Source organism: Ursus arctos, unplaced genomic scaffold (assembly GCF_023065955.2).
Source record: "Ursus arctos isolate Adak ecotype North America unplaced genomic scaffold, UrsArc2.0 scaffold_16, whole genome shotgun sequence".
NCBI lineage: Eukaryota > Metazoa > Chordata > Mammalia > Carnivora > Ursidae > Ursus > Ursus arctos.
In genome coordinates this window covers 693,159-714,780 of record NW_026622830.1, presented here as the reverse complement: position 1 = coordinate 714,780, position 21,622 = coordinate 693,159, and the positions used below count along the sequence as shown (strand labels likewise).

Below are 21,622 nucleotides of genomic sequence, written 5' to 3'. Positions count from 1 at the left end.
CAGCCCCTAGAACAGGGGACTGGCCTACGGGAGAGAGATGAAGGAAGCAAAGGAGGGAGCATTACCCCGCCTGCAGCTGCCCCAAGAGTGCTCTAGGCCACACTGCTGCCCAAGCAGGTCACAGTCCCGACCCCCACCCAGCCGGACTAAGGGCCCTACCCAGGGGCTGCCAGGCCCTCCCCCCCTGCGGCCTTGACTTCCTGTCTGCTGAGTGAGGAGCTGGGCTGAGGTCCAGGGTTCCTAGCGAGGTCCTTGAGGGGGTTGGAAGATGTGGAGGGCCCAGCAGAAAAGGTTATGAGCTCTTCCGCAAGGCTTCTCCCTGAAGCCCCTGCAGACTTCTCAAGACCCTCCCAATCATGGGGGAAGAGACCACCCAGCCAGGGCCTAGAATACAAAGAGGGAGGTTGGGGCTTGGGACCTGTGAGAAGGGGCTGAGGGGCAGGGCTGATTTCCACAACGGAACAGAGAAGGACGTCGTCCTCCTGATGGACAAACCACGGTGTGGAAGGCCCCAGACTCTTCAGGGGAGCAGCCAAACAGGGGCCTCTGTTGCCAGCGGCTGGAGACATCCCCAAAAGGCAGCAGCTCTTTACCTCCGCCCATGCAAATGAGCCTCCCTCTCTGCCCCCGCTGCCCTTCCACTCCCACCCTCTCCTGCAACCGGGGCTTGGCAGACAGCTGGATGCAGGCAGGTTGAAGCTGGAGGCTGGGGTGTGAGTTCCAGAGCCACCCGAACTGTTGAGGGGGACACCAGCTTTGAAGTCGGGGAGGGCTGCGGGCTCCACGCACACACAAGCTTCTGGGTCCCACCCAGTGCCCACCGCGGTGGGGAGGGTATGCTGCTGGGGGCCCACAGAGCAGAGGCCCTAGTCTGGCCTGGATGAGAGTGGGACAGGCTCCATCCCCAGTGGAGGAGGCCAGAGGAGAGGGACACTGCAGAGGCTGGACCTGCGGAGCCACGGTCCAGCGCCCCCACCACCTCCAAAGGGCTGGAGAGGTCCAAACAGGGTGGACCACCTGGGGTCCAGGAAAGGTGGACAAGCCTTGCTCTGGGACGGGAGAGAGGCCTCCTTTAGGGCAGGGGAGGTGGCGGGACAGGCCCTGCTCCAGGACCGGGTGGAAGGGTCATTTAATCACTCCAATCCCAGGTGAGACCGCCCGAGACAGGACAGACGCCCTGGGGCCAGGCTTCCCCCGGAGCCGACGGGCTAGAGCCAGTCAGGGGCGGAGCCTCGCGGAGGCCGGAGGTGGGGGGCGGTCTTGCACGAGCCGGGCGGGGCCGGGCTGGGGGCGGGGCCTCGCCGAGACAGGGGGCGCCCCCGGCCCCGTGACGCGGCGCGGCGAGCCGAGCGGGCGCGTACGCGCGTGCGCACCCCGTGCGCGCTTCGCTTGCGGAGCGGCCCTGGGCGGTCACCCCTGCAAATGGGCTCCGCGGTCTAGCGTCCCCGTCCCCGCCACCTGTGATCGCGCGCCGAGGCCCGCGAGGGGTAGCCGCCGAGGTGAGGACCAGGCGGCGCGTGAGTGGGGTCGAGCGGCCCGAGGGGTGGGGGGGAGGGCGGCCCCGTGCGCCGCGGCTGGCGGGACCGACCGACTGGCGGCCGGAAGGCTGGACGGCGGGGGGCGGGGGGCGAGGGGTGGGGGCGGGCCGGGCGGGCGGACCGACGGGTTCCCGGAGCCCCAGGCCCGCGGCCGGCGCACAAAGCGTCTTTGTTGCGCCCGCGCGGCCGGTTCGGGCCGGTTGGCGCCGCCCGCGATCTGCACGGCCGCCCCGCCCGGGAGTTCCGGGGCTCCGCCCCCGCTCGAGTAATCAACCCGGAGCCCCTGACCCCGGCGTGTGGGTGGGGGCGGGTCGGCCCGAGTGGGGAACGCCCTTCCCGAGGGGCAGCGGGTGACCGGAGGGGCACCCCGACCCCCGCATGCGCAGGTCTCCACCAGCCCAAGCGACAGCATGGCAGCCATCCCCTCCAGCGGCTCGCTCGTGGCCACCCACGACTATTACCGGCGTGAGTAAGCCCCTCGCCCTCTGCCCTGCAGGTCTTCCCTGGGAGGGGGAGGGCTGATAAGGACCTGTGGCTCTGTCTGTGTGCTGCCAACCTAGCCGGCGCTTGGCCTGGTGGACAGGGCAGGGGACGCGGTGCCCTGCAGAGCTGACTTGGCCTCTGTCCTCCAGGCCGCCTGGGCTCCTCTTCCAGTAACAGCTCCTGCGGAAGTGCGGAGTATGCTGGGGAGGCCATCCCTCACCACCCGGGTGAGTGCAGGACCTCTCCTCTTCGGTGGGGGGCACCATCTGGGGGGAATCCCATCAGCAGTGGGCAGCAGCACCACGACCCCACTTTGTTCCTCTCAGGTCTCCCCAAGGCTGACCCGGGTCACTGGTGGGCAAGCTTCTTCTTCGGGAAGTCCACTCTCCCGTTCATGGCTACAGTGTTGGAGTCCCCAGAATGGTGAGAACACATTCCTGGGGGCCAGCATGGGACATGGGGGCAGGTGCAAGCCGCCTCTGACCACAAGCTCTCCCCCAGCTCGGAATCCCCCCAGGCCTCCAGCGGCACAATCACCTGCGACTTGGTTCTGGGGGCCATGAGGAATCAGCCTGGTGGCCAACCTGGCAAAGCCAACACCGGGCCGCCATCCTGAGTGGCCACCGCCAGGCTTCAGGAGGCGCTAGGCTCATCAGAGCCCTTCCCCTCCCCTCCCTCTCCCTCCCTTCCCCATAGACTAGGCAGGCTGCCACAAGCAGAAGCAATTGGGTTCTTTTATATCAAAATGGCAAAACACCAAAAAGGAAGTTGAGAGAATCCCACTCTTTACTATCTGAGGCACACGCAAGCCTTCCTCACACCCTGGAACCGTGTGCCTTGCACCAAGTGGAAAATAAACTCCAAGCAGCCAGTAGCCCAAATGGTGTGCGTGAGCTCTGTGCCCCCGGGGCCTGTGGTTGAAGTCACCGAGCCCTTCTCAACCTCGCTTCTTGTCAGGGGTGGGGTGTTGGCCTTGCCCCCTGGGCCTTCCTTGGGCCCCTCACTGGGGAGCCACCTCTCAGGTCTGCCCCGGGTTCACGCAGGCAAGCTGCTTCAGCAAGTATGAAGCCTTGGCATCTGAGAAGGGGCAGGGTATCTTGCTATTTTGGGGAGCCTGGGAGAACCGGCCATTCAGGAGTTGGACAGGAAGCCTCCAGGGCAGCCACTGAGGTTCAGGTCCTCAGACGTGGCTGCTGGGGAAAGCTGGGCCTCTGCCTGTGGGTTCAGGAACCCTCAGCGAGAGGGGCCTGGTGCCCCCACTCCTGCCCCCACTCTCGAGGACACCAGGGAGGGCAGTGAGGGAACAGGACCGAGCTGCTGTGGAACAGCTCACTGGACCACGCTGTCTCCAGGTGCCTTCCTAGAGCGGTGTTGCCGCTTGTAGCCCATTGTAGGACACATTCTGAGCAGGGTGCCCCAACTCTGGGCACAGGAACCCCAAATTAACGCTGAGTGGTAAGGGGTATGGGGGCGTTCCTGAGAGGTCTTCTCACCACAGGTAACCGAGCTTTGGACAAACTCCAACCAGGGACCAGGGGAGGGTGTGGCGGTGCCATTCTCTCTCGGCCACCTCGGGCAAGCATGACTGATGGGCTGGCAGTGCCCACACGCTCTTAGTGGCCAGCGGAGATTGGGCCAGGTCTGTTGGTTAGGAGAAGGCAGCTTAGTGAGGGGGTGGGTGGGAGCTTAGTATGAGGTTAGAGGAGCCTGGTCTCTGCTCCTCCCCCTCTTCCCGTGATGTGCTAAAAATAGCTTCACAAGTCCGATCCCAGGGCATCGGCATAGCTCAGGCATAGCTCGTGGCCCCCTAGGGCTGCAGCGTCTGTCCTGTCTGCCCCTGTTGCATCCGGGCAGGAGGCTGAGTAGGGGAGGCCTTCCTTCCCACCTCTTCAGTTGGACTCAGAGTGGGGGGAGGTGCCCCAGAGAATAGCCTGAGCACTACCCAGCTTTAGAGGCTGTGGTGTCCAGACGAGGTCCTCAGAGCTCCTGTGGGCAGCTGCTGATAGCCACAGTGGGAAGACCGGGATAGCACCTGGCCCCAGGCAGGAGACCGAAGTACCCCACCAGCGAACAGCCTGTCTTCACAGAGTCCTGGGAAGTCCATGTTCCCCCCAAGTCAGGAGACAGGCATGGGCCAGGTGGCATAGGGTGAGCCCAGCCAAAGCCCAGGCCCCTCCCAAGCACCACTTGGGGACGCTAAGCCGTGTTCCTGACAGACTTGGTGGACTTTGGGTCAGGACCAGCAACAGCTCCACTCCCTTTAGAAAGTGAGGGTAGCCAGGCTCCTGGAGGGTTCCCAAGTTGAAGTTGGCTATGGCGGGACCCAGCACTTTCCCGGAGCTGGTGTTTTAGAAGGAGCAGACAGGAGGACAGGCAGCCTCAGCCCCAGACTGCAGAGGGCATGCTCCCCCTGCCCCAGGACAGGGCGGGCCAAGACTGGACGAGCACTGTCCCCCGTGTCCAGCCCGGTTCTGGGAACTGTCAGCACCGTCAGTCTGCCTGTACTTCTGATGGGAGGTCCAGAATGACACCCTGGCCCGTCTTCACAGGACCTGGCCCTGGTGACTCCCAGGCAGCGGCCGGGAGGCTGTTGCTCAGAGCGGGTTCTCATACCTGCTGACACTGGACAGCCGCTCCCGCAGGGCTCTGAAGCAGGGCCTCTGCTCGGGGTCCCTGTGCCAGCATGAGAGCATCAGCTTATGTGTGGCGGGGGGGCACTCCGGGGGGCAGGGCATCCGGTAGCCTGCATCCACATTCAGGAACACCTCTCGGTTGGACATTCCTGTGCTGGGACAGCCAGAGGCGCTGTAGGGGCTGGAAGCTGGTGCCCACCTGGCCTCCCTTGCCCCTGGGAAGACATGCTGCCATCTGCCGCCCTCCCAGGAAAGCCTGGGCTGAGCTGCTGCCGGCCGCACCCCTACACACTCCTGACGCCCCCAGAGGGCTGCCAGTGGGAGGCCGGCTGGTGCAGTCCCAAGTCCAGGTGCACCACCCGCCGTTGGGGACACTGTCGGGGGGGCCCAGTACCTGGATAGGGCATCTGACCCCTGCTGAAAATCTCATGAAGGAGGATCCCAAAGGACCAGACGTCGGATTTGATGGAGTAAAGCCCTCGGGACAGGGCCTCGGGGGCGGTCCACTTGTAGGGGATGTTGTGGTCGTGGGAAAGGTAGATGTCCTCCTGCAACCAAACACGTGCTGGGTGGGCCTCGGCAGCTGCCCACACCCCTCCTGCCCCCACCGTGTGGACGGGCACAGGGAGCTGTGGGGTTCGTCGTGGGCCAGTGCAGCCCAGGTACTGGTGACCGCCCCACGTGCTGCTGGAGGTGCTGCTTTCCCTCAGATGAGGGGTGGAGGGCCAGAGCTGGCAGCTCAGGACCGGGATAAGCGTGCCTCCGCCCCACCCGGGTGGTGTTGGAGCCCCGGAGGTGGGCCCATGTGAGCAAGGCACGGTCTGTGACTTGTATGGGGGAACTGCAGGCGTGTTCACACCACGGGTTCACAGAGCTGCCCCCCAGCTCCCCCGGACATGCTCAGAAAAGCTGTAGGAGTCACGCTCAGCCTGTCTTCCTGCCTGGCCTGCCCTGCAGCTGGCCACCGCGTGGATGAGGGAAACGCCTTCTAGAAGCATCCAGCCGACGAGGAAGGAACCGCAGCATCGGGACAGCCGCCTGGGAGTGAAAGGCCCTGGATGCTGGCCCTCCGTGCCCCCGGCGCCAGGAAGAGTGAGGCAGACGTGCCCTGAGCAGTGGGCGCCGGCCCGGGAGGGTGAGAACGGCCAGAGGAAGTAGTCGAGCCGCTGCGACCCGGGGTCCGCTCCAGCAGCAAGGCAGTGAATTCCCGGCTTTCAGGAGCTTGGCAGCAGCTCCGAGGGGGCACGTGATGACTGTAAGGAGTCCCCGTTACGTGTCCAAAGTGTGATTGTGGCTGTTTTTCTTTGGAGTCCTTGTGGAACCGAAGTGTGCACGTGGGGACTCGGGTCTAACCGCGTGGAAGGAGGGGTTGGTGATGGGGCAAGGGGCTCAGGACACCATTCTGTCCGCTTCTGTCGTGTGCGGGGGTCGGCCAGGGGAGGTGTTTGCTATGAGTTCACAAACCGCTCCCACCTGTGCCCTCACTGCACACCCAAAGCAAGCAGCACACGCGTGCCCTCCTCCCCTCCCCGGCCCCCGTGCAGCCTCCCTTTCCACATGCAGCCCCTGCCAGTGTTTCCACCGCCCTTCCAGCCTCAGAGCCGTCGGGGAAGCCTCTGCTCCCCACTGGGGCGCAGCTCGGCTCCACAGCCCTGTATCTCGCCCTCCAGCTTCCTGTGCCAGCTCAACCCGCCTCCCCGAGGCCAAGGGCAGGCCAGCCCCTGGGAACCCCAGCTCCGGGCGCGGAGGACGCCCTGCACCCCCGCCTCATGCCCCCGGCCCTACCTTGATGAGCCTGGCTAGCCCAAAGTCACCCACTTTGCAGATGTGGTTGGCCCCCACGAGGATGTTCCTGGCGGCCAGGTCCCGGTGGATGTAATTCTGCGACTGCAGGTAGCACATGCCCTCGGCCACCTGTGATGCGATGTCTACCAGCTCCGAGACGGGCAGGGATTTCTCGTCAGAGTCCGCAGGGGCCGGGGGAGCTGCAGTCAGAGGGGCTCTGCGTGGCGCCCGGTGCAGGACCCGGGCTGGGACAGAGGCAGCTGCCTGACGGTGCATTGGACCAGTGGCCCCGTCACAGCCCTTCTGGGCGGTGGTTATGGGTTAGAGCCCCACGCCCCCCATTTCCTCTCCGGGAACCTGCTAGAGTGACAGGAGCTCGCTGAAGCGCTATCCACACAGTTGAAAACCTTGGGAGGTTCGACACCAGGCAGCTCCCTAAAGGGCCACAGCTCGTGGACGTGGTCGTGCCCCAGTGGGCGCACCGTCCTTAAGAGCGTCTGATGCCGGGGGACTTGGCCACAGTGATCAGACTCGACGTGGAAAATGTCACATTCAGTGTTCCAAATGTCACCACGTAAAAACTGGCCCGGGCACACGCGCACACACGCTAGACGTCGCGCTCCCTGAGCACCTCTGACACCAGGGGGCGTCTGCGCTCCGTGGTGCCGCCCCCCCCCCCCCCCCCCATCGGCAGTGATTGCTTGGTTTGGGTGTTAAATGAAGTGATAGGCCCTCGGACAGGTGATGGGGTCTGTGAGTCCGAGAGATCCATCATGCGTGTTTCCTGTGTGTGCAGGAGGGGTGTGCACGCGTGTGTAAGTGTTCGTGCACACCCAAACACCGCGAGAAGGGCCAGCACCTTCCAGAAAGAAAAGCAGAGCCAGGCCTGCGTGTTCCGGAAGCTGGGGAGGTGGGCGAGCCTCGCCTGGTGTTGGAATAAAATGGCCTCAGTTAACTGGATGTAGGAATTACGGCTTTTCTTATTTGTACTTCTCTGTGTTTTCTCCAATTCCCACAGTGAATAGACGGTACGTTTACCACAAGGCATTTTCAGTCCTTTCTCAAGCAGGGCCCCGCGGACGAAGGCATCACGGGGCTCCCTGGCGGCCTGTGCCTGGTCTGGGGACGATGTGGGTTTGCGCTTTCCTGGTGCAAGGCTCCCACGCCCTCCAGCGAGCACGGGGCACGCGTACCCCCGGGAAAGGAACCCTGAGTGCCGCCCACCGGCCGGCTCACCCCGCAGCAGCTCCAGCAGGCTCCCCTTGGGCATGAGCTCCGTGACGATGTACACGGGGTCCCCCACGGAAGCCACGGCGTACAGCGCCAGGATGTGCTTGTGTCGTAGCTGCTTCATGGCCTGGATCGCAGGAGATCGTCTGCGGGCAGGCGGCCTCGGTGGGTGCGGCCCCAGACGCGCTTCCCCACCTGCCCGCGCACAGCAGCTGCCCAGGATGCCGCGGCGCCCACCACCTGCTCTCGCCGCACACCAGGCACCACGACTGCCAACACCTGCCCAAGCCCGATGCGAAGGAGAACGCCCCCAAGTGTGTTCCCATGAGCCCCCGATTCCTGAAGTGGGGGATCCAGACCCCTAGTGGGTTTAGAGGTTGTACATGAACCTTTTCGGATTTCTAGTGATCTATTTACTTTAATGGCTTTCCATTTACATTAAGAATTTAAAATTCCCGGGGCGCCTGGGTGGCACAGTCGTTAAGCGTCTGCCTTCAGCTCAGGGCGTGATCCCTGCGTTCCGGGATCGAGCCCCACATCAGGCTCCTCCGCTGGGAGCCTGCTTCTTCCTCTCCCACTCCCCCTGCTTGTGTTCCCTCTCTCTCTGACTGTCTCTCTCTCTCTCTCAAATAAATAAATAAAATCTTTTTTAAAAAAGTTAAAAAAAAGAATTTAAAATTCCCTTTTTAAATAAATGCATTTAGGTGAAAACATAGACATTGGAAGGGAAACGCCCCTGGATGCTATGTAGACGCCGCACAGGGCACACTGGGCCAGCAGGTAGCTTGCCGCCCCGGCCCCCTCAGGCAAGGCCTGGAGTCGCCGCTGAGTCCCTGGCCCAGGGCCCACTCACCTCGAGCAATCACCTTAATAGCCACTCGGACCCAGTCTTTCCAGAGCCCTTTGAAGACCTCCCCGAAGTACCCAGACCCCAGCTTCCTGCAGAGCGTGAACTCCTCCCGTGGTCTCTCCCAGTCTTCACAGTGAGGCAGGGGCTTGGGCTCGTGCTGGAGGGACAAGCAGGGACGTGAGGTTCAGGAATTCCCCACTCTGACCCCAGGACCCGGGTCCCCTGCTCTGTCCTCAAATGTAGGACGTTCTTCTTGGTGAGGTCCCAGGGTCCAGCATGTGACCGGGCTATCCCAGGAGCTGCCCCCACCACGGCCGCCCCCTGCAGTACCCTGCAAACACCCTCACCGCCCGCCGTAGGCCGGGCACACTGGCTCAGTGCCGCTCAGACAGAACTCCCGGCCAGCCGCTGGCTGGGGCACATGGCCCTCATCCCCAGGCTCCCACCAGGCCAGAGGGATGCAGGACATGGCAGGAGCATAGCTGACCTCTCCCTGGTCCAGGGGCGAGAGCGACCTGGCAAAGGAAGGGACATCCCACCCCACCGCACCCAGGTCTGTAGGACCACAGCTCCCAGGACAGTGAGGGTCCCCGGGGCCAGGTCTCCCCGAGCCCCCTCCAGCCAGTCAGCGCGTCAGGACCCACACCCACCCTGTGTGCCGTGGAGGAGAGGGAGCCACGGGGGGCAGCAGGGTGCCGGCGGCCCTACCTTCTGGCAGGGCACGGTCAGCCGCAGGCCGTGGGACAGGCTCTGGGCTTTGTGGTGTTCCAGGAGCTCGGACAGGCTGGGGAAGGACGCAGCCTCACGGAGGTGCAGCCGGCTGGCACGCTGCCAGATCCTGTAATGCCGCACGGCCTGCCTGTCCCGCACTGTGGGGGAGAGGCCCAGCCCGGTGGACATGTGCTCGCAGTCCCGGGCCCTCCCCTCAGCCCTCAGAGGGGCGCTCGCGGGCCAGGCATCCCGCCCCGGGGCACATCTCCCAGCCAAGTAAGAAAACCCAGACCCAGTGGGACCCTGGGGACAAGCCGCCCACTGGAGGGAAGGCCGGGGGGGTGGGGGTGGGGGACGGGCCAGGGGCAAGGAGCCCTGAGGTCAAGTGCAGGTGGGGCCGCAGACTGGGGAGGCCGTACCTGAGAGAACATAGTCAGCGCCCGGTTTTTCACTGACCCTGACCAGGAAGGCCCCTGGCCCGTTGCCCTCAGCCTGCAGCCAGTGTACGGCTTCTGAGCGGGAGATGCGGCCAAAGAACCACCTGAGGGGTGGGGGTGGTCCTGAGCCTACGCCGACCTTCAACCCCTGCCCTCTGACTCAGCGTCCTCCCACTCGCCCACCCTGAAGCCCAGCCCCCCTCCCCTGACTGTCCGCCTCCTCATGCCCCCCACACTGACCCACAGCTGCCCTCCGATACTGTCCCCGACCAGAGGCCACTTCATGGCCCATCAGAGACCCCGACTGTCCCGAATGGCCGGCCTGGACACCAGGAAATGCCTTGGTGACCCCGAAGGGGTGCAGGCACCACCCTGCCCAGGGTGTCCCCTGTCTGTAGGATCAGAGTCACTCCTGTCCCAGGGACGTGCCACCCATCCCACCAGTGGGACCACATTGCTCTGTGACCTGGGCCACAGATGCTCTGTGCTAGGACCATGGGGGCTGGGGCTCGGCATCGGGGCGGCAAGGCTCTGCACGTGCGCACTGACACACGTACCCACACACACACACAGGCTCACGCACACCAGCACCAGGGCACGGCTGAGCCTGGGCTGCAGGGTGGGGCTGCCAGGTTCCCCAGGGGACTTCCGCGGCTGGCTGCTCTGACCTGGTCCCTGTTCCTGCAGGCATCACTGGAACAGCAGCCTCCACACGGAGCCCCACGAGAGTCACACCCCACCCTGACCGATTCGGCACATCTTGAATCTCTCTCATTTGCTCACCCCTCCAACCACCCTGCCTCCTCCCTGCTTTTCAAATGCACTAGGTTCTTAGGACCTCAGGGCCTTTGCACCAGCCGTGCCCAGCTCTGCATTTTCCCTGTTGTTGGCCCCGGCCTTCTGAAACCTTGGTGTCTATGATGGTACTGCGTGTCTCCCTGCATGCGTTCACCGTGCTACGACTCCAGCGCTTGGCAGCCCCTGGATCACAGGTGCACAGGCGGGCAGCAGAGTCTCATGCTGGACCCTCCTGGCCCAGAGCTCAGAGGAGCCAGCTCACGTGGCCGTGCACATGCCCACGCCAGGCTGCCCCTGTGGTCCAAGCTTCCTGGGCAGCCCCTTGGGACCAACCACCACCCCCAGGAGCCTCCTTGCCATGATGGGGCAGCCCGCAGCCCCGCCCAGATGGACATGTCCCAGTGACTGTCCTGCTCCTTCTCACTAGGTCGTGTGTCTGGCTTCGGCTGTTTGGAAGGTACTGAAGCTTTGCTCCCCAGAAGGCCCAGTCCCTGCCTTGGAATCCTACGCAGACCGCATCCCTGTTGGCTGGCCACCCAGAAACCCACTGTGGACCCCTCTGTCCTCTCTGGGTCCTGGCACCACAAAGTGACCGTGGGGCAGTCCAGGGGAGGGGCCACATGCCTCTGCAGCTCCCTATCCATGGATGTCACCCCAAGAAAGCCTAGTCAGCTCTCCTGGGACCAGGATGGTGGGGTCCAGCCCCAACTAGGGGGCACGGAGAGGTGAAGTCACATGTCCCCTATCTTCATTGGCCTCTGGGAGGCTGGCCCAGCACCTGCCACTCCCCAGAGCCCAGCCGTGCTAGCACAGAGAGTGGGGGCCCCTTGGAGTGACCCACGAGGGCTGTAGGGACACTCACGGCTCAGACTGTACCGTCTCCTTCTCGGCCAGGTAGTTGTGGGGCACGTAGCCCTCCACCAGGGCCCTGCCCGCCGCATCCAGCAACGTGACCCACCACCACTCCTCCTCCTTCCTGGCCACGTGGAACAGATCCCCTGCCCGGAAGCTCAGCTCCTCGTCCGTCCGGGCCTCGAAGTCCCAGAGGCCCACGTACTGGGGGCCCGGGTGAGCCTGGCCCCGGCATTCCATGGCGGGTGCAGCAGCAGGACTGGCTTCCTGGCCTCGCCACCTGTCACTAGGCTGGCTGCAGCACCACCTGTGACTGGGAGCAGTGGGCGGGTGGGGCCAACCTTGACAGGCCACCTCCACCCAGCCGAGCAACCAGCCCACTTCCCGTGATGAGGCGGCCAAGCCAGGCCAGCCACACCTGCACCCACCAGTGTGACCTCTCTCTGAGCTGCCCCAACAGCCAGGGCTCCACCCCGATGGCCCAGCAGCTCCCACCTGTCCCCCTACCCACTGAGGCCAGGTCAGTCTGGGTACAGCTCTTGCCCACCTACTCTGGGACGTGTGCCTACCACGTGGCCATGTGGCTGGACCTGAGCCCCTGGGGGAGGGGGGGCTGAGTAACTGGTCAGACAGGGCCTTCCTGGGGTCCAGTTTAGCGGTGGGGGCTCAGATGTGAGTGGAACCCAGGAGGGAGTGAGGTGGGAGGGGGAGAGGAGGGACGGAGGCCCGTGGATAAGTCACCCCTACCCAACCTGCCAGGGGCCCTGGGATGGAGCCAGGCCAGAGGGACGTCAAGCTCTCACAGAGTCGCTGCTGTCCTAGACACTGGCCTCCAAGGGACAGGAAAAGGCAGGCAGGTGCTGGGAAGCGGGAGCCCACACGGAGGCCGGCTGTGGAGTGGGGGACAGGAGGGGCCACAGCAGAGAAGGGAGAGCCCTGAGGGGAGATGGGAACCAGGGTGTGAAGAGTGCTCCGAGTGAGTGCCACCTGCCCTCGGCCTGGGCCAGCCGAGGTGCGGGGACTCTGCCCCATGACAGGAGCGCCAGGGGGAACGGTAGACTAAGCCTGACTTAAGGGCACGACTCACTCCATTTTGAGAAGAGGAATGTGTATTACTCAGTAAGTTCACAATCATTCTGGCAGCCCGATCAACGCTGACCAGGGTGGGGAAGGGTCAGGGGGCTGTGCAGAGGCCAGGGCTGGGCCAGGGGCCCGGGGCTCCAAGGTGCCCCTGCTCCGTGTCCAGCCCTCATGGCCGTGGCCTCCACCCCTGGGCCCGGCCGTGAGCTCCTGCCCAGGGGCCTCAGTGTGTGTCTCGGTGTGGACGTCCAGTCTTCTGCCTGGGCGACACCAGGAAGCAGGACAGTACTGAGACAGGAAGTCCCCCGCCCTCCTGGAGGCTCCCGAGCACCAAACCTGCTCGGCTTGTGGCTGATGAGACGCGCCAGGAATGCGCCAGTGACCCCCACGTACACCCGCCTCTGGTGAAAGCCCGGCACATTCCTTCCCTCGGCACCCGCTGCCCAGCCCCGCGCCACACTCACCAGCTCCTGTGTCGGCAGGTGTCCGGCTCTGTCTCTCACCAGGACGCCCCTCACCGCCCCCCCCCCCAGGGCAGCACAGACGGTCCAGGGCTGCAGGCCAAACCCTCCTGTTCCCACCCCCGGCCTCGGGTCGGGGCTGGCCCAAGCCTGGCACCCAAGGCTCCAGGGGGCTCCTGCCTTCTCCCTGCTCAGCCCTGACCCACACCCAGGCTGATCTGGTCCTGAAGGAGCTCGTCTGCCTCCTCCCTCTACGCTGCCCTCTCCTGCGGTGACCTCAGCACCCTCTCCTCTCTCGCCACTCTAGCCCTGCACAGACTCTGTGCCCACTGTGGGGTCCCAGGTCCCCCTGTGCCAGCCCGCAAGCAGGGCCTGTGATCCGTGGGGAGGGGCTGACTGGCCTCACCAGGTACCGAGCTGACCCTAAACGGCACAGAGGGCTGTTTCCTCCAGGGGACGAGAGGCAGAGGGCAGCTTTGCAAGCCTTCCGGGGGCATGGCTGCCATCATGGGGGTCACAGGAGGGTGGGACATGAGGACCCGGAGCCCACACCACACCTACCGGGCCCCCTGCCCCTCCGGTCCATCTCGTGGTGCCTGGAGCTGGGGTGAGTGAGAACCAGCTTGTCCCAGCCGGCTCCTCATTCAGTGACGCCAACAGTGGCCTGAAGTCAGCCCTGGTGGGAGCGGTCACATCCTGGATGCCGGCTGCTTCCTTCTCCCCAGAGAGTTGGTTGTGACCCAGTTGCCTGAAGAGCGTGGCATCCACCCCCACCCCTGCCTGACCAGCACCCAGGACCCTGAACCACAGAGGCAGGGACTCTGAGCCCTGACCTTTGCCCCACCCCCAGGAAAGGCCCGCAGCCTGAACTGCCTGCAGCCTGACCCAGCCCTGCCCTCCCTCACTTCAGCCGCGGCCTTAGGGAGATGCAGGGGACTGTCCACTCCTGCCGCCTGCAGCAGTCATCTTCAGGGGCGGGGGCCTGGGTCCCCGGGGGGGGGCAGCTCTCCCTCGGTCACCCGGCTGGTGGACCACCCCATTAGCTCCCGCTCCTGTTCTGGCTTCGGGGGCCGCGACCCGTGCGTGAGGCAGGTCTGCGCGTGCATCTGAGTTGGGCACCGCGTGTTTATTGAGCACACGGGTCTGTACACAGGCAGCCAGTGTGCCCAGCACGTGCTGCACGGGCCCCACCCCGGGGTCTGCCTGGGAGCCCAGCATCGGCCACGGGGGGACTTTGCAGAAAACCGGGGAGCCCTGCCTCTGGCTCTTGACCCTGGGGGGCGTTGGGGCTGCCTGGGGCAGTAGGTGTGGGCAGGGGGCCGTGGACCAGGCTCAGGGCTTCTGTGTCCAGCAAATCCCCGAGGCCAGAGCACATTCAGGCTTCACCCCGACTGCTACACCGCCATCTTCCCTCGCCGGCGACACCAGGTCCAGGAGCAAAGGACATCAGCCCCACACGTGTGTCAGGGTGTGAGGCCCACAGCCAGAGCCAGTTCCAGGCCACCGGCGCCCCTGGATGTGTCAACAGCCAGCACCGTCCTGGGGGGACACGCCGGGCAGGGAGGCATGGCCCCAGCCCTGTGTCTGGCGCCCCGGGTCACGTGTGGGCGGGGGTGAGGCGCCTATGGGCCGCACTCAGCCTCTCCTGCAGCGCAGGGAAGGCCGGCCGCTCCTCGGGGCTGCCCCTCCAGCACTCCAGCATGAGCGTGTAGACCTCCGCAGGGCAGGAGGCCGGGCGCGGCAGCCGGTACCCTCGCGTGACCTGCTGCAGGGTCTCATGGTTGCTCAGCCCTGCAGAGGAGCAATGAGGGGGGCTGGGCAGGGCTGCCTCGCTTCTGCACCAGGGTCCTGGTGGACACCACCACCCAGCCCCTGGCCAGACCCTGCCAGGCTCAGGGACCCCTGGGGCAGGGTGTGCCTCCCTCCGCAGACTCCCTTGCGCCCACCTTCATAGGGACACTGGCCATAGGTGAAGACCTCATAGAGGAGAACACCGAAGGACCAGACGTCCGACTTCGGAGAGTAGATGCGGTAGCTGGCCGCCTCGGGCGCCGTCCACTTGACAGGGATCTTGGAGCCACTGCTTGGGGAGTAGACGTCATCCTGGGTGGGGGGAGACCAGTGGTGGGTGGGCGGAGTGGCACCCTCCCCTCCCAGCCACGGCGGGGCCAGGGGTCCCAGCCCCAACTGACCTTGAGTAGCCGGGCCAGGCCAAAGTCAGCCACCTTGCATGCCAGGTCATCGCCCACGAGCACGTTCCTGGCCGCCAGGTCTCGGTGTACGATGCGCCGCTCCTCCAGGTAGCTCATGCCCTCGGCCACCTGGCAGGCGAAGCTCAGCAGGAGAGGAAGGCCCAGGGCCCGCCCCTCGGGGGCTGTGGGGCAAGGCGGACGGTCAGGGGGCGGGGGTCTGCACCATCCCATCCCTCCGTGCCTCAGTATCCATACCCCTAAGACAGGGTGAGAGCAGCGCCACCGGCCCAGGCTGTAGGGGGCACCATGCTGTGCGGTGACCACTCAGGGAGGCTGCCCCTGGGCAACCTGGCCTGAGCCCCCAGGGGAGACCAGACACAGGGCAGGTGCAAGGGGCTGGGTGCGCCCAACCCCACTGCCCTTGGCTCAGCCTGGAACCGTGAGGCTCTGACTGCCCCTCCACAAGGCAGAGGACTGGCCCAGGCCGGGGGCCCGAACCCACTGCCGGCCAGAGCCCACCGCAACCCTCTGGGCCTCAGAGGGTCGAGCCCAGTGTAGCGTCAAAGGCCCGAGAAGGGGGCCAGGCGGTCATGGCCTGGATGGAAGTCTGGGTCACCCGGACGGCCACCAGGGGGAGGGGCGGGGAGGGGGCAGCCGCTCACTCCCCAGGAAGGCCTGCAGATTGCCCTTGCGCATGAGCTCGGTGACGATGTACACGGGCTGGCCCGTGGAGCACACGGCATGCAGCCGAATGAGACGCTCGTGCCTCAGGCTCTTCAGCGTCTGGATCTCCTTGCTGAGGTCTGCGAGCTTCGTGTAAGCTGCAGGAGAAGGCACCACTGCAGGACCCGCCCACACCACCCGGTGCGGCCCCAGGGCTCCGGGGGTCAGAGGGCAGGGCGCGCAGGGGCCAGCAGGCCTCACCCACCTGACTTAATGACCTTGACCGCCACTGGCGCGGAGCCCAGCCACAGGCCTTCCCACACCTCCCCGAAGTAGCCTTCACCCAGCTTCCTCCGAAGGGCAAACTCGGAGCGAGGCCGCTCCCACTCGTCCTGCTGGGGGAGCTTCCGTGGGGGCGCAGGGCACTCCGGGCCTCTGCCTGCTGCTCCCTGGAAAGAGCGGACGGTGTCTCCCGGCGCGCCAGGCCGGGGAGCCAGGTGCGGACCCCAGAAGCCTGGCCCCACTTGCTTCTGGACCTACGGGCAGCTTTGCTGGAGGTGGACCCCACCCGCAGTCATTACCGGCAGCCACACTGTCATTAGCAACCGGAGGAACTGGATTGCTGCCCCCGGCGGGACGGCTGGTCCCTGAGAGCTGGGGTGCTGGTGTTCCAGCCCAGACGAGCGTCCCCTCCCACAGCTTCCGCCTGGGCCTGCGGCTGCTGTGGGCACCCTCCCTGGACGCCTCCCCAAGCTTGCCCCCGGTCCTCACCGCCCCTCTGCTGAGCAGGGTCTGGGAGTGAGGGGACCCTACAGGGCTCGTCCCACCCCAGCCCCAGAAGTCCCCAGAGATGGAGACGCCTCACCCGTGAGAGCAAACCCAACCCCAGGCAGGGCCCTGGCCGGAGTGTGGAGGCCGATCCGGGGCACCCAGTGCCCCCGGGCATTTTCAGACCCCCCCAGCCATGCTCGGGGACAGGCCTGGGCCTGCTGCCCTGCTCACACGGCTGGACACGTGCTGGGCCACTGGGCAGGAGCTGTGGCCGGGGGCTGGCCCACCTGGGGCACACAGGGCTGCAGCAGCGGGTTCCGGATCAGCTTCCAGTTGGCTTTGTAGTAGGCGAGCAGCTCCTGCAGGCTGGGGAAGAGCTGGCCCTTCTGCAGGTAGAGACCGTCGGCCGCCGTGGAGATACGGTAGTGGTGAACGGTGGCCTGGGCCCGGACTGGGGAGTGGGCACAGCGGAAGGCCGTGTCTCGGCTGCAGCTCGCCCCAGGCCCTCCCAGCACCCGGACCAGATGCGCAGAGAAGCACCACGACCTTCTCCGGGCCGGGCTCAGGCCGGGCCTCGGAGCCTCATGGGAAAGGAGGGAGCGTGGGCAGCTGCAAGCTGAGGGGCAGTGAGAGGGGCCCAGGGCGGGCACCGGGCGGGCACTCAGCATATAGATGAGTCCGAGAGTCCGAGAGTGAGCGGATGAGGGAAGCGAGGGTGAGGGAGGAGTGAGCCGTGGTGGGCGAAGGATCAAGGCGGGGGAGCGGGGAAGTGAGCCTGCAGGTGGACAGACCAGCCGGCGAGCGGACACGAGGTGACCAGGCCTGACGTGGGGCCAGCAAAGCCTGGGGAGCACCCACCCCAAGGCCAGGGTCACTCGGGCCCCGCCCCAGTGCTGGGACAGAGGCCCGAGCAGCCGTCCGGTACCTGATAGCGAGTAGTCCCCGTGGCTGCTCTCGCTGGGCCGAATGAGGAAGGCGCCCGGCGCGTTGGCCGGGGACAGGAGCAGCTGCTGGGCCTGGGCGCGGCTGATGCCGCTGAAGTACCAGCTGCTGGGGGCAGGCACGGCGGTCACCACCAGGCCCAGGCCTGAGCCCGACTCCCGCTGTCTCTCAGGGACAAGGGGGCCCCCAGAGCCCGGTGCAGCGGTCCCGGCCCTGGGCCTGCACCTACCCCTAGCCCTCAGTGCGCCCGCCTCTGGAGTCATCAGGGAGGGAACAGGAGGGCCACTTGGGCTGACACAGAGCTCACACTGCCACCAGCAGTGACCTGAGTCAGGTGAGACTGTCCACACACCTCGGCCACAGATCCCCCACCAGCCCTGCTCACAGAATGACTTCCAGCCCCGGCCGGGCTAACGGGCCAAACTCAAGACTGCTGAGCCCCTACTGGGGGAGGGGGTCCACCAGGAGCCGGGGGTCCCTGAGGAGCAGCCCCCGGCTGCAGCGGTGGCATGAAGGACCACCAGCTCCACCAGGCCGGGCATGGCCCATCTGCCCCGAGACGTGGACAGGCGGGGCTGACAGAAGCTTGGCCAGGAAGGCCCCGGAGGAGGCAGCTGAGCCAGGCTGGGCAGGGGTCCAGGGGTGCTGGAGGAGGCACAAAGCGTCACACACCTGCCTCGGAGGGGCCCCGCCCAGGGCAGGCCAGCCCAAGCCCCGGGCCCTCTTCGCACACACAGGCTCCCTCTGAAGCCAAGCACGGTCCCAGCACTTGGGCTGCAGGGGCGCCCAGGGGCCGCTCCTCAGTCTGAGTAGAATGCCGACATTCCGGGAGCCCACACACCTGAGCATGGAGCAGGGCGGGGTGAGGGCCTGCTGGGCATCCCCACTGACATCCCATCTGGGCCACGGTCCACCTGAGTCACACCACGTGCACCTCCCTGGCTCCACATTCTTGGAAGGAAAGCGGAAAAGCTCCTGGCCCCACCCCATCACCTGTGTCTGCTTCCCAAGGCCCACAGAGGGGAACCCCACAACTGAGTCAGCGTCCTACCCTGGAGCCTCCTGCTTCCTGGAGATTCTGGGGACTGAGGGGCAGGAGGCCTGCTGCCTAAGGGAGAGCCTCAGCCACTCGGGGGACAGCCCTGTGAGCATGACCCTCGTCCACTCTGATGGGGGGACACCTGGGGTTCTGGGGGCCAGGGGGTTGGCTCTGACCCCTACCTGGGGGTGCAGGACCAGCAGTTATCCTAGAGGACCCAAAACATGACTCAAAGCGAGTCGACACAAGGAGAGGGTGCCCTGGGAAGAGGGGACTGGGTGGATGGGTGGTGCCTGGGCAGGTGGGTGCTGCCGGAGCCTGGGGCGAGGCCAGGGCCTGGCCGGAGGGGGACAGAGACAGGCCTGCATCTGGCGCAGAGGCCCACGCACCCCATGGAGAGCTACAGGAAGGGGGCTAGGAACCAATGTGGCCAGAGCCAACCCTTGGGCTGGGCTGAAGGGCTGCCAAGAGGGAAGAGCTGGAGACGGGAAGAGTGAGGCGATGGCAGACGGAGAGGCAGAGGCCCCAGCAACACTGGGAGGAAAGACAAGCATGCAGGGCAGAGAAGGGTCAAGGACACGAGGACGTGGGTCCCCAAGACCAGACTTGGTTGGGCAGCAGGCTCAGGGAAAGCTGATGAACCCATTTTTCAGCACACTGATTTAGGAGCAAGAGGTCCAGGCCCCTGAGGCTGCAGGCTCCCTCAGCAAGGGCCTCCTACAGCCAGGCCCTGCCTTCTGGCCCACCAGCCAGGAGAGCTCCCGCGTGAAGAGCCGCGGAGGCCCTTCACAAGACAGCAGGGCTGTGGGCGAGCAGAGAAGCGGAAGTGTCCCCAGCCCCAGCCCTCCCCTGGAGCGAGGGCCCGGGATGTTCTGGGAGTCTCTCCCTAGGTGGGCAGTGGCTGAGATAAGACTGGGGAGCCTCACCCTCGAGGTTGAGGGTCCTCCCCCTGCCCAGCCAGTCTGCCCCTGGGGACAACAGCCAGGTGTCTGTGGCTAATGACACCGTGAGTGCGGCCAGCCCTTTCATCCTGGGCCCAGGCAAACAGTCATTACTGCTTCCTCCTGGCACCTCCCCGCTCCAACCCTCCCAGGCCTGCCCCTGCTATGGCCTCTGAGAGAGGCTCAGGGGACCTGTCCTCCACATGCAGAGTGACTGTGGGCCCCTCCCCACCAGAATGTCTGCCTGGTCCCTCCCACGCTTCCAACAGGCTAGGCCTGGGGCGGGGGCCCAGAGTCCCCTCAGAAGGGGCCATCCCGGGACCGGACCCGGGCTTTCCCATGCCACATGTAAATCCCCCAGGAGGCTGTGGGAGTGCCGAGGGGCCCCCAGGAGACTGGGGGTGGCCTGAGTGAAGTTGAGACCCAATGCTGGTCGGCAGAGGACATGTGGGGGCTCAGGCCCAGCCGGGCACAGGACAAGAAGCCAGTGTCGGGGTGAGGTCTGGGCATCTGGGCCTGGTTTTGCTGGCCCTGTTCACCAGCCAGCTTCTGGCCTTTTCTCCCCAGACATCACCTCCATGCATGCTGGGGCTGGGGGAGGGGGTGGCATCACTGTGGCACATCTGTCTAAACATCAGGAATTGCAAGGCCATGACATCCAGGCTGACCCACGCATCCAGGAGAAGACAGGCAGGGCCACAACCAGAGTCTGGATCAAAGGGTTGAGGCCCATGACGTCCACCACCATAGACAGAGCCAGGTGGGGCCAGCACACAGCTGTGCCAGGAGGCTACCCTGTCCTGCAGACCCTAAGCCTGGGCTGAGAGGTCACTTCTCCCAGCCCTGTGGGAGAGCCTCCACTCTCTGCCTCCCTCCATGACTGCAGTGCCTGGGGACTGCCCCGGCCCTAGGGGCCTTGGGCATGCTGGGGGGGAATGGGTGAGCTCTACCCACCTGCGTCCCCTCTCAAAACAAGCCTCCTTGGGAGCAATTCCAAAGGCCAGGGCCATGTCCACCCCACACCTGGCCCAGTGCAGCAGGGAGAGTTCTGGGTGAATATGGACCAGAGAGGCGGCAGGTGAATCCACCTCTTGGACTCAGCGTATCACCTTCTATCCCCCGTGCTCACCCCCTCATCCCTCACAGCATCCGGATGGCTCTCTGCTCACTTACGTCCTCAGCGGGAGCCCCAGGATGATGGGGTCGTGTCTGTCTCTCTTGGAACTGTACCCAGGACCCTGGCCCCTGCCCTCCAAGCCATGACCACTCAGGTAATGTGGAATGAGAGACCCCAGAGTGTGGTCAATGCCAGGGCTGAATCCCTGTGTGAGAGGGATTCAGAAGGGCCTGGCTGGCTGGACCATGTCCCAAAGTGACCGCCATGCTGGGTGCCTGGTCAGTGGCATGCATACACACTGTCCAGCTTATCCGCCACTGGCCCTGACCACTCCTGCTGGAGTTGTCACCGCTTTCCCTCTTAACCGTACCAGGACACAGTCACTGGCTTCCGCCCCCACCTCTGCGTGCTTGCTCACCACTGCATGGCGAGGCCTGCAGGGTCCTGGCCACAGAAGGGAGGGAGGGAAGGAGGGAAGGAAGGAAAGCAGGATGGATCCTGGACATGCCATCCGAGGACTCAATCCTGCCCTTTCTCCTGACTCCTGGGGCAGGGCGATACTCACGGGTAGTCTGCGAGAGTCTCCGGGGTGGCCTTGGCCAGGTGGGTGATGGGTACCAGCCCAGTACTGGGCGGGCCGGAGAGCCTGCGGGCAAAGATGTAGTCGCCCTCCGCCTTGAGGGCGTACAGCCTGTCCCCGCGGCTGACACTCAGCTCGGCGGAGCACCGCGCGGTGAAGTCGTAGAGCGCCCGGAAGAGCTGCGCGGGTGCGGGGGCGCCGCACGGCTCTGTGGCCGGGGGCCCCGGCTCAGCGCTGGCCGCAGGGTCGGGAAACCCCGGGACGCCGTCGTCCGGCGCGGCCACCGGCCAGATCTTGTCCCAGAAGAAGGACAAGAAGGTCAGCCGCTTCCTGAGGAAGGGCTCCATGCTCCCGGGGGTCACCGCGCCGAGCCCAGGGTCCCGCAGGGGAGGGGCCGCAGCGGCAGGACTTAGGGCTCCGACCGACAGAAACTGGAAGGGCCGGTGGGACGGCGAGGGTCCGAGCCTTGCTGCTGCCTCCCCCGCGGCGCAGAGTGCGGGGCTGCAGGTCACTCCGGAG

The 21,622-nt window shown here is 65.5% G+C and overlaps 3 protein-coding genes across 4 annotated transcripts; 1 reads left to right on the top strand and 2 right to left on the bottom strand.

Moving 5' to 3' along the window:
* Positions 1 to 1,310: 1,310 nt before the first annotated feature.
* PPDPF (pancreatic progenitor cell differentiation and proliferation factor) lies at positions 1,311 to 2,895 on the top strand. 2 transcript variants are annotated; one of them, XM_026503897.4, is made up of 5 exons: positions 1,311 to 1,499; positions 1,925 to 2,003; positions 2,171 to 2,248; positions 2,348 to 2,444; positions 2,523 to 2,895. In XM_026503897.4, exons 2-5 carry the CDS (start codon positions 1,949 to 1,951, stop codon positions 2,635 to 2,637), a joined length of 345 nt encoding a protein of 114 aa, XP_026359682.3. In that variant the 5' UTR covers positions 1,311 to 1,499; positions 1,925 to 1,948; the 3' UTR covers positions 2,638 to 2,895. The 2 variants fall into 2 exon arrangements, with proteins under 2 accessions (XP_026359682.3, XP_026359683.1); XM_026503898.4 differs by having other exon boundaries at positions 1,338 to 1,499; positions 2,512 to 2,895.
* A 1,720-nt stretch (positions 2,896 to 4,615) lies between these two features.
* On the bottom strand, positions 4,616 to 11,557 carry PTK6 (protein tyrosine kinase 6). Its single transcript, XM_057312716.1, has 8 exons — positions 11,328 to 11,557; positions 9,650 to 9,771; positions 9,228 to 9,388; positions 8,428 to 8,676; positions 7,676 to 8,030; positions 6,440 to 6,639; positions 5,049 to 5,202; positions 4,616 to 4,803 (listed from the first exon to the last, which is right to left on the bottom strand). Exons 1-8 carry the CDS (start codon positions 11,555 to 11,557, stop codon positions 4,616 to 4,618), a joined length of 1,659 nt encoding a protein of 552 aa, XP_057168699.1.
* Positions 11,558 to 13,970: 2,413 nt separating this feature from the next.
* Positions 13,971 to 21,450, bottom strand: SRMS (src-related kinase lacking C-terminal regulatory tyrosine and N-terminal myristylation sites). The gene is made up of 8 exons (XM_044385606.2): positions 21,089 to 21,450; positions 17,410 to 17,531; positions 16,772 to 16,935; positions 15,979 to 16,117; positions 15,713 to 15,871; positions 15,051 to 15,232; positions 14,805 to 14,961; positions 13,971 to 14,649 (listed from the first exon to the last, which is right to left on the bottom strand). The coding sequence occupies exons 1-8, from the start codon at positions 21,448 to 21,450 to the stop codon at positions 14,456 to 14,458; spliced, it is 1,479 nt and encodes a 492-aa protein (XP_044241541.1). The 3' UTR covers positions 13,971 to 14,455.
* Between the last annotated feature and the right edge of the window lie 172 nt (positions 21,451 to 21,622).

What these genes read in the sequence shown, in the direction of transcription:
- PPDPF (XM_026503897.4), top strand. Translation starts at nt 1,949, where the DNA reads ATGGCAGCCATCCCCTCCAGCGGCTCGCTCGTGGCCACCCACGACTAT. An exon ending in GGCCATCCCTCACCACCCGG is followed by an intron (nt 2,249 to 2,347) that starts GTGAGTGCAGGA and finishes TGTTCCTCTCAG; the next exon opens with GTCTCCCCAAGGCTGACCCG. An exon ending in GTGTTGGAGTCCCCAGAATG is followed by an intron (nt 2,445 to 2,522) that starts GTGAGAACACAT and finishes GCTCTCCCCCAG; the next exon opens with CTCGGAATCCCCCCAGGCCT.
- PTK6 (XM_057312716.1), bottom strand. Translation starts at nt 11,557, where the DNA reads ATGGAATGCCGGGGCCAGGCTCACCCGGGCCCCCAGTACGTGGGCCTC. An exon ending in CGCTGACTATGTTCTCTCAG is followed by an intron (nt 9,389 to 9,649) that starts GTACGGCCTCCC and finishes TCTCCCCCACAG; the next exon opens with TGCGGGACAGGCAGGCCGTG. An exon ending in CCTGCTGGAGCTGCTGCGGG is followed by an intron (nt 6,640 to 7,675) that starts GTGAGCCGGCCG and finishes CTCTGACTGCAG; the next exon opens with CTCCCCCGGCCCCTGCGGAC.
- SRMS (XM_044385606.2), bottom strand. Translation starts at nt 21,450, where the DNA reads ATGGAGCCCTTCCTCAGGAAGCGGCTGACCTTCTTGTCCTTCTTCTGG. An exon ending in GGTCAAGGTCATTAAGTCAG is followed by an intron (nt 15,872 to 15,978) that starts GTGGGTGAGGCC and finishes CTTCTCCTGCAG; the next exon opens with CTTACACGAAGCTCGCAGAC. An exon ending in GCCTGGCCCGGCTACTCAAG is followed by an intron (nt 14,962 to 15,050) that starts GTCAGTTGGGGC and finishes CCCCCCACCCAG; the next exon opens with GATGACGTCTACTCCCCAAG.